At 34.9% G+C, this 10,406-nt stretch overlaps 2 protein-coding genes across 2 annotated transcripts; both read right to left on the minus strand.

Annotated features, from left to right (window-relative positions):
• Window positions 1-4,520: 4,520 nt before the first annotated feature.
• On the minus strand, window positions 4,521-7,022 carry LOC145110998 (uncharacterized). Its single transcript, XM_079047302.1, has 4 exons — window positions 5,553-7,022; window positions 4,923-5,184; window positions 4,736-4,820; window positions 4,521-4,683 (listed from the first exon to the last, which is right to left on the minus strand). The coding sequence occupies exons 1-4, from the start codon at window positions 7,020-7,022 to the stop codon at window positions 4,521-4,523; spliced, it is 1,980 nt and encodes a 659-aa protein (XP_078903428.1).
• Window positions 7,023-7,348: 326 nt separating this feature from the next.
• On the minus strand, window positions 7,349-9,653 carry LOC145110999 (uncharacterized). Its single transcript, XM_079047303.1, has 2 exons — window positions 8,555-9,653; window positions 7,349-8,463 (listed from the first exon to the last, which is right to left on the minus strand). Exons 1-2 carry the CDS (start codon window positions 9,651-9,653, stop codon window positions 7,349-7,351), a joined length of 2,214 nt encoding a protein of 737 aa, XP_078903429.1.
• Window positions 9,654-10,406: the final 753 nt, after the last annotated feature.

Here is a 10,406-nt window from a genome sequence, read left to right on the forward strand (position 1 = left end):
TACGCTGAAAATGTGTAAGTATATATATATATATATATATATATATATATATATATATATATATATATATATATATATATATGAGGTGCAGCCAAACACAATAGAGTAACAAACCAGATAAAAAATATAGAGTAATGTAGCTTCTTTTGTGTAGAGTTTTTTGTTTGGCAGCCAAAAATACAAGTGATACCTTCCAGTAAGTGATGATATTACAAGTGTAGTTTAGCCTTGTAAAAATTGTAATTTTCTTGGTGATAATGAAATACTCTATTTCATTCGCCCATGGATTTAGGTTAGATTACACCGAACCACTTTAAATATTGTGTTTAGTTTTTCGTTTGCAGTTTTCAGTAGTTTTATTCCGCGTGGATAACAAAATCATTTATCAATTTGTCTGAGTTGCTTAACTTGTTTTGTTGCGTTCTCAACATCTAATTGCAACATCCCATGGAGTAAACTAAAATGTGATAGCAAAAAGTTTACAAGCACTGTGATCGAAGGGATAATGTCAATGGTTATGAACGTTACTACAACTATATATAATCTACCGTCAATCACTTTAGTCAGAGCAAGAAATTACTATTAAACCGACAAGGGTAAATATTTAATTGTATAATCACGTCGATACACATGTACGAAATGGAAGCTAGAAGTTGGTCTTCTTTTCCAAGATGATTTTTTATCAAGTGATTTTAGTTTCAAATTAATTAGAACATCTTTTTTGGTTTTAACCCTCAATAGCAATTATATTTTGTTTTACTGATTATCGTTTTGCCATTAAAAAATACTTGTTTTTCTTAACTTTGAATATTATAAAATAAACTAGAAACATGTTGGAGTTTATAGAATGGACCAAAAAAAACACAGTAATAATAAAGGAAAGGTCGATGACATAAACAATAACAAAATCCTTAGTATTTATTATATTTATGATGTGGATAAGGAATACGGGGGAGGGGATTTTGAGATGACTAAGAGCAGTGCAGGTTAGATAGATGCCACTTGATGAAAGTGACTCTTGATGTTCGATCCACTGTCCATACGGGTGATCGACCATAACTTCACCTTAACTTTTAGAAAGACAACTTTACATACTATTGACCAAATTCTTGTGCATATTTTTGTTCATTTTCCATTTTTATAAACAACAATACGAATTACAAACTTATATATTGTGATAATATTTTTAAATAAAACGGTCTATAATTTTGAAATATTTTTATGTCTTTTGTTTAAGGGAACTTTTAAAAAAAGTCATAATATTTTATTCCAATTTATGAAAAAATCTCAAACTAACTTTATTTACAGAAAAGCACAGAATACCGACTAAAACTTCGAAAAAATCATTTTCGGTCGATTTCGCAGATTTAGCCGGTATTTTATCATTTTTCGTTAGTTTGGTCAAAATTTTGGACTATTCTGAAAATTACCCGATAACCAAAATATTGAGATTTTTCTGAAAATTGTCATGGAATTAATGGATATTATTATTAACAAATTATTTATAAGCATAATAAATATTTTTATTATAAACAAAGGATATACATTTGTTGCTAATTTCTAGGAATAAACTGGTAGACTAAGTACTCCTCTATTGTTTGCTGACCACTTCAAACTCTCTACGTTCCTTATATGCATCGTTGTGAGTATGATGGTGAGATGTACTCATTGAGTGTTCCTCTAATGTTGTTAAACCTAACTACCACCCAACATACATACCTCACATGGTATCAAACATCGGCTAACATACATCTATCGAATTTGAAAAAGTGAACCGTGAATGACAGTTTATATAGAAACAAATGAATGGTGATTATCTATTTACATTGTCATTCAAAGTTTACTTTTCACTCTTAATAGATGTGTGTAATTCGATGGTAGTTACCAGGTAATGTATGGAGGTTAGATGGTAGTTAGGTTAAAGAACATAATATATATATATATATATATATATATATATATATATATATATATATATATATATATGTGTGTGTGTGTGTGTGTGTGTGTTTAAGAATCATTGTGTAATGATATTTTGTAATAACATTCGATCCTATAACGCCACACCTAATAGCAAGTAGACACTTATTGATTGTGTATTAATAAATATTAATAATTCTTGTATTTAATTAGAGAAACGTACATAACACATCTCACTATGACACCTACAACGATACATATGAAGAACATAGGGAGTTTGAAGCGGTCAGCAAACAGACGGATACCTAGTCCACCATTTTATTTCTGGAAATTAGCAACAAATATACTTTCTTTGTTTTTAATAAAAAATATTTGTTATATTTATAAAGATTTGTTAATAATAATATTCATTACTTTCATAGTAGTTTTCAGAAAAATCTCAATATTTTGGTTATCGGATAATTTTTAGAAAAATATTCAGTACATAACACATCTCACTGTGAGCTGGTATTTTGTGTTTTTCTGAATTGGACTAAAATGTTAACTCTTTCAAATATATTTTTTTATGCATTATTTGTAACTAGAAAATGCCCAGTCGCGCCTTGGCGCGTCTTATATTTGTAACATGAAGTTAAGTTAAGCGTATTGTTATTATTTTCTATTAAGCGATTGTCTTTTATATATATATATATATATATATATATATATATATATATATATATATATATATATATATATATATATGGTTGGGTCTTATATTTTTGGTGGGTAAGTTTTACATATTTTTTATTGGCTGTATAGTAAGATTGTAAAGTCTTTAAGCTTATATTTTTAATTGTATTCTAAAATGTGTGTAACCTTATTTATTATTTATTAAATATAACTCTATAAGAAGTTGCTATGCAATTAGTTTTTAGTGTTGGTCTTGGTTTCCACATTGTAGCGTTCATAACAGGTAATTATTTTCGAGTAAGATTGTAAAGTCTTTAAGCTTATATATTTAATTGTATTCTAAAATGTGTGTAACCTTATTTATTATTTATTAAATATAACTCTACAAGAAGTTGCTATGCAATTACTTTTTAGTGTTGGTCTTGGTTTCCACATTGTAGCGTTCATAACAGGTAATTTTTTCGACTTGTAGATATTGACATTGTTTTTAGAAAGGAATAGTAGCTATTTACAAGAGTTGTGACTGTATAGGTAAACATTACAGACACAAAAGTTAGGGTAGTTATTGATAGACTACAACCACAAAGTAGAAAAAAACTGATAGTGTAGTGGTGCAAAAGTTGAAGTAGTTCTTAATAGACTACAACCACAAAGTTAGGCAAAAGCTGATAGTGTTGCAGTGAGATACAGACACAGTATTCTTATTCTGGATGGCGCTGACGTTTTGCTTCTGCAGTCGGTACCTCTGTACCTGTAGTTAAGTGTGCAAGATAAGGAAATTTGTTTTAAAAGAGCTGTTGTTTTCATATGTTTGGATAGTGTATGATGGATCTAACCTGCTTCTTCAAACGTGAAGGTCTTTCTAACTTTCACAGGCTGTTGTTGGGAAGATGATGTAGTTGGTTTGTTGGTTATGTCGAAAGTGGTTGGAGTATGCGGATGTGGGGTTGTTATTGTTGGTGATTGTTCGGTCGTGTTGTCTTCGATTTCGGTTAATATAAAGCAGATGTTGCTATTGTTTAAGGTTTTTGTCATACGCAGTGTCATCTTTTTCATCACACCTTTGGTATCGTTTATTATGGGGGGCAAGTTTTTCCTGTGGTCGGGGTCGTCTTCTTCTATGAGCATATCTGATGTTGTACCGAATAATTTTTTAGCAGCATTGTCAGATAACGTGACAGCCATTGAGTCAGTCTGATCATTAATTGTTGCTACCAGCTTGTACCTGTGTATATTAGCAATATCATTATATACATATATCAATCCAGGTAAGCTTGCATAATGCGGGAATTCAGAAACTTTTTTATTAGTCTGTTGTGCATGTAGGTAGTACTGTTGTCTTATTGTTAGTTGAAGAAAATAGTCACTCACAGAGAAATTGGCGAGCTGAGTATTCCATCTGATGGGCAAAACCAGTTTTTTCCTTGCTTGAGAGTTGGTTTTTTACAATCGGGACAAATGATCTGATACCAAGTGTTTGTAAATGTATAATCGATTATAGATGCTTGTGCAGTGAAGGTCTGGTCCTGTAAAAAGATATTAATATTAGATTATGTAGTAAATAGTGAGGATGTAATATGGTTTAAACGATTGGTAAAAGAAAATTAGATAAAGTATTAATGAATTGGTAGTATACCGAAAGCTCCAAATGGTTTTTTTTATTTATCTCCAATAGTGGTGTCGGTGGTCCAAAAGAAGTTATTGAGGCTGCATTTGCTTTGTACCTGTGATTTTTGTTCCTCATTAGTAAGAAAATATATTTCATGGTAATATGTCAGTTTTATAGTAATACCTGTCGAGAAGTGCAGTTGTCTCTCTGATATCTGGATTCATGTATATGTGAGTTGCGTTACTTGTTCCTAGCCTCAGTAAACCTATGGATGAAAAGTTTATAATTATTTCAAAAACAAATCTGCTTCGTGCAGTATTTAATGAAACGTACCAGCAACGGTTGCAATTTTGACATTTGTTACAGCAAGTATAGTAGGAACAGGTGCATTTTCAATGGCGCTTCGGTTAAATTTTGCGGGCACATCAGTGCAGTCTTTCCATAGACTTATGGCAATTTCTTGACCACTGTTGTTTAGATATCTTAAATGTATTAATCAACTTAGAGGTACATTTAAAAAGATAGAACACTTACAAATCGTTTTCTAGGATGAGAAGAAGGTAAGGTTCCTTGTTTCTTTTGGTACAGTTTACCAATCTGACAAAAACTCCTAAGAAATCTACATAGTGAAATTGAAGTTATACAGTTTAGATTTATGGTCTGTAATTGCTATATAAAAGGAACAATTGTTTGTCTGTGCAAAAAGTGTTTTAAGTTATACCTGGACATTGGTCAACATAATCTGGTATTTGATTTTTTGATATGAAGTTAAACCAACTTGTGGGAATGGTCAATGTGTTTGGGAAATATGTGATGGAAGAGGCCATCCCAACAGCAATGTATATAGGATTGTCCAGCCATTTTTGAAAGATATCTGCTTCTCCACATGCATAAGCGGCAATTGTGTAACATTTTGAAGGAATGAGAGCAGACTGTACAAATCCTTGATCCTTTCCTCTGCCGAGAATCTGGATGGCATTACCCTGTCATTAAAAAAAGTAGGAATTAGGAGTTATAATATGAAGGTAACTGATCAATTTGTGTAAAAATGACTGAAAAGTTACGTATTTGTCAACTGCCAGGAACCAAGTTTCATGAGAACGGATTTGTGGCGTCCACGTGCGCAAGATGCGCACTTGCAGGGGTGTTCCTGGAGATCCATATCCCAATTCTGAGATTTTTGTAAAGATTTCAGACATGTTTCTAGCATAGGAACAAAAAAATAGATAAATGTTACATTTTTTGATCATGTATAATATATTTATAGTTGGCTAATTATTCTAACATTGAAAGGTATACAACATGTTATATAATTTGGTTTTGGTTTGTAAAAAATGGTTATGTATTTGACCTCATTGTTATTAACTCTGCATAAGAAATCTTTAAAAACAACATTTTTGGTTCTGTTCTGCTTGTTGTCAGTATCAGACTGTATTACAACTTTAATTGAGTCTGGGGATGTGGCACGAGACAAAGCAACATATAGTTGACCGTGTGTGAATACCGGTTCTGGCAGAAACACTCCAATTTTTTTTAGTGATTGACCTTGACTTTTGTTAATTGTCATGGCATAACAAACTTTCACTGGAAATTGTTTTCTAATGAAAGTGAAGGGTATATCAGCACTTTTGTGTATGAACTTAATGCGGGGTAAGTAAACTCGCTTTCCAGTACATGTTCCAGTAATTATGGTTCCTTCTATTATGTTTGGTAATAACTGTGAAACCATTAACCGTGTACCATTACATAGACCTTCCCTTTGGTTAATGTTCCTTATTAACATGATGGGGGTACCAATTTTCAGTAGCAGTTTGTGTGGAGGTATACTTGGAAAACTTAGCTCATTCAGGTATTCTGTTGGGTAGAAAGCATCAAACTCTGAGGATTGGCATCCATTAGATTGTATCGTATCAACACTTCTATAAGTCCTGATCTCTCCTGGACTAATTTTCAGGATTACTTCGTTTATTTTGTGGGTTGTCTCGTTTTTTGGGCACACAATCGCTCTAGCTGATAAGACAGATGCAGATGGGTCCATGAGGACCCCGTCACCATATACAAAGTTGATGAGACTTTGCAATGCGTTTGCGCCTGCTGGTATGAGAAGAGATGGAGGAATGTCAATCCATTTTGTGTTTTTTTTATCAATCAGATCTGATTCCCCTATAGTACCATCTCCAACACTGAGTAACCATGATGTGAAATCTAATACTGATAAATCTGAAGTGCAACAGCTACCGGAGTTCATCAACCGCATGTTATGAGTTAATTTATAAATCGTAAAACATGGCCATAGGTATGAGTTTGGTAAAGTGAGGGTAATAATTTGTGATATTGTGCTTTTCGGAGACACGGGTAATGTTTGGCGAAAATCACCCCCTAACAAAACGGATATCCCACCGAAAACTTTTGTGTCACATTCAAGAATATCTCTTAACGAACGGTCCAGACATTCAAAACACCGCTTGTCACTCATCGGAGCCTCGTCCCATATAACAATTGATGTTCGTTTTAATAAATCTGCAAGTAACGTTTTTTTTGTAATGTTACATGTAGCCTTTTGCGAAAAATCAATTGGTATGTTGAACCTAGAGTGAGCAGTTCTTCCTGATGGTAACAACAATGATGCTATACCTGAAGCAGCGACAGCAAGCGCAATCTTTCCAATAGAACGGAAGTATGCGAGTAATGTAGTCCAAAGAAACGTTTTTCCGGTTCCCCCATGTCCATAGACAAACAACAAAATCTGATTTCCATCTTGTTCTGACAACACAACTGTATTATAAATGTGAAGTTGCTCAGCATTCAGTTGTGAAAGCATATACTCGTGCTGTTTTTTTAAGGAAGCTCTGTCATAACTTGTTTCTTCCAAAAAAGGCGATTTTTTAATAATGCGACAGTTTCCTCTGTAGGTTTAGGCAAATGAAAATCAGTAACCGACTTTGACGGTGTGGATGATCTAAGTATCCCTTCCAACTCGAATAAAACCAGTTGTTGTAACTGAACATCACTTATGTTGAATTCTGATGCAAAACTGTCTTTATTTATATTATACAGCAGGTCGTCACTCATTTTACGCCAACCAAATTCCCACAAAGACATAGGGTTGCTGACCTCACAAAATAGAAGCAACTGACAGAATAGGGATCACAACTGAGATGAAGTTGCCCACTCAGATGCCTGTATAAATGCAGTCATCCATTCCTTATCTTCCCCTATGAGGCCTAATGCATCACAAGCACTCCGAAAGTCAGGATATAACTTATTAGAAACAGTACGGACATCCTCGTAACATTTGCAACCTTTCTGATAACAAAGTAACATCCGCAAATAAAAGAGCTCCCCAGCAGATGGATGTACAATTATGAGCCTGCCTATGGCGGCAGAGGTTGACCGTTGCCTTCGTTTCCACCCTTTTGCCTCTTTGTCCCACCAAAATTTCGTAGGATAGGTAGTATAAGTAAGATCTGATCCTAATATGTCCCACCTGTTATTGTCAAACCATCCCAAAAGTAAACTTTGACCAAATGCTGGATGTCGTACAACATCACGAATGTGAGTGCTCTCGTTGAAATATACTGTCTGCATATTCGGTAAGTGGACAGGTAGTATTATAACAGGTGGATCTCGTTCATGAATTGGAAAATCGAGGATACGCCAAGCAGCTTCATGAGGACAAACATAGCGACCGTCAACGTAAGATCGGATTTCATCGACAATAACATCTCGCGAAGACGTGCTGCCCTCACCTTCACATACATTCTTCCGAACGAAAAACTTGACCCGTTCCATTCCTTTAGAAACATACTTGAATAAGTATTTAATCATCATATTCCAACCGCAATATTCAACGTTAATATGTGCGTTGAAACGACTACATAAGCATCTGTTGTAAGGAACGATATATCTACTATCTATTTGAATCCCGTTCTGTAGTGTATGAGATGACATGGCACTTCTCTTGTAATGTGCATAACCTTTCTTGTCAAAGACCGTGAAATCATGAAATGCTTTTGGATAGTGCTTTTTACACTTGTCCCCATTCATGCAGGGAGCTTTAAGATTCAATAAACTACATGGACCATGTATCATACAGGATGTAATAGTTTGATACAATAATGGTTCACTCATCGGGTCTGGAATTTCAGCAGTGATGAATGCATCGACAGCAGAAGGGTCACGTATTTTATACGACTCGGTTACCCATAAAAGCGTATGACAATGCGGCAAACCCCGCTTCTGAAATTCGATTGTGTATAGGTCTGAAAAAAAAACACTGTTAGCCACCCAATAACGCATTACACACAAAAAAAAGGAAAAAAATTGAAAGGTATAATAAATAGAAACACTTACAAGCTGCAACCTCTCCAAAAGTTTTATCTTCTTTTAAGAATGTAATAAAAGCTTTCACTTTCATACGGAAAACACGGGAAATGATATCAGCTCTGCTATGTACATCAGCCTGATTGTGAAACACCATGTATCGTCTAATTTCTGGCCAGTTTACATTGCACGTAAAAGTGATAAAGTATTGTGGATTTCCATGTTCTCTACAAATGCAGAGCGCATCTTGATAATGACTATACATATACCGTGGTCCTCCAAGAAAAGATGGTGGTAAAAGAACTCGTTTCCCAACAGAACGACTTTCGGTATCACCATTAGAAAGTGCGTCATAAATCCCGCTTATGTAGGCTGATCTAAGTTTATCTTGATTATTTTGATAGAAGTCAAGCCTGCCTTGCTCTATACTTATGTAAGCATCAACCAAATATTGCTGAAATAATCTGGATGAATTTAGTATAAGAGACTGAACACCATTTCGTGCATGTATTTGATAGCTATAGTACATATTTACAGTGAGATTTCTAGCATTTGAACCCGTTTCATTCAGTAGCTTTAAACGCGGAGACCACCCGTCCTCACCATAAGGAAAGAGTAGTGGGTATTGTAGTGGCATGTAACTTGGGTGAAGCTTACTAACACGCTGTGGCCGACCGGACTTTGAATGTATAATTATATCGTACTTATTACCAAAAGAGTCATCACCAAGAACAATACATCCTAAGGTCCCGGGTGCAGGAGGACCATATCGTCGGTCAGGAACGTCATTGAAAAGACAAACCGAGTATTCATCTAAATCTCTTTCAGCAGCAATTTCTTTGGCTGTCTTAAAAGTCCGAACGTATTCATTATGAACCGTGAGTATATCCATGAGTACTTGAACAACTTTTGGGTCTAAAGGTTGTTTTGTTGGATCTCGAAAAGCAGATAGTCTATTAGAGAGTTCGTGGTCTGTGTCAACCATATATAACTGCAAAAACCTTGGACCTTTACTATCTTCTGGCGAAAAAGAACCCACCCAATGTGACACCTGACCTGAAAGTTTGAATACATAAGGACCGGTACCTTTATTAATATGTTCATCTATCTCTGCTCCAAAAGATGTCATAGCAAACATGCTGTTATAAGCCCTAATGTTTTGTCTAAAAGAGGGAGCAACATACAAAGTAGATAACACAACGGGAGGTGTAAAAGGATAGGGCAATATAACAGTTCCTGTCCTGCAACAACGACTATAACATGGATGGTTCTTTTGTGATTTAGATAACACTCTCTCAGAGTACTAGAAGAAGGCACCACAAAATTCACAAAGGAAACTGCAATCTCCCAGGTCGTCATAAAAAGGCAAGGGCGAAGGCATGTCAGGCGGTACAAACGACAGCCAATCGAGGACACTGTCGGCGTTTGCGAGGCTTCCCTACCGACGAGGATGACCCAACATCGAAATCAGAACTTCTCTTACGCTTACCGCTCATGAGTTATGAAAAACCCACCCAAATTTCAGAAGGAAAAGGAAAATAAGAAAATCTGAAGCATAAACAACTACAAATTGAAAACCGAGCGTTCGACGACAGAGTATAGATGAATCAAGGACACATCAAAAGCCAAAAAAACACGAATCAAAGAACACAAACCTAGAAAATAGGGCGGGAAGAGAAAACGGAAGGAAAACCTGGAAGAGAAGAGAATTAGTCGATGTGGCAAAATGATTGGGATAATGTAATGAGTTAGGACGTAATCAACAAACACGTGGTAAGGAACCAAAAAAAAAATAAGAAAATATATTATAAATAAGTAGAGAATATATTATAAAGAAGTCAATCCACCTAACAACGACGATGGTAAAAACCCGAAAACTCTA

Source organism: Lactuca virosa, chromosome 5 (assembly GCF_052849685.1).
Source record: "Lactuca virosa cultivar CGN04683 chromosome 5, Lactuca_virosa_CGN04683_v6, whole genome shotgun sequence".
Taxonomy (NCBI): domain Eukaryota; kingdom Viridiplantae; phylum Streptophyta; class Magnoliopsida; order Asterales; family Asteraceae; genus Lactuca; species Lactuca virosa.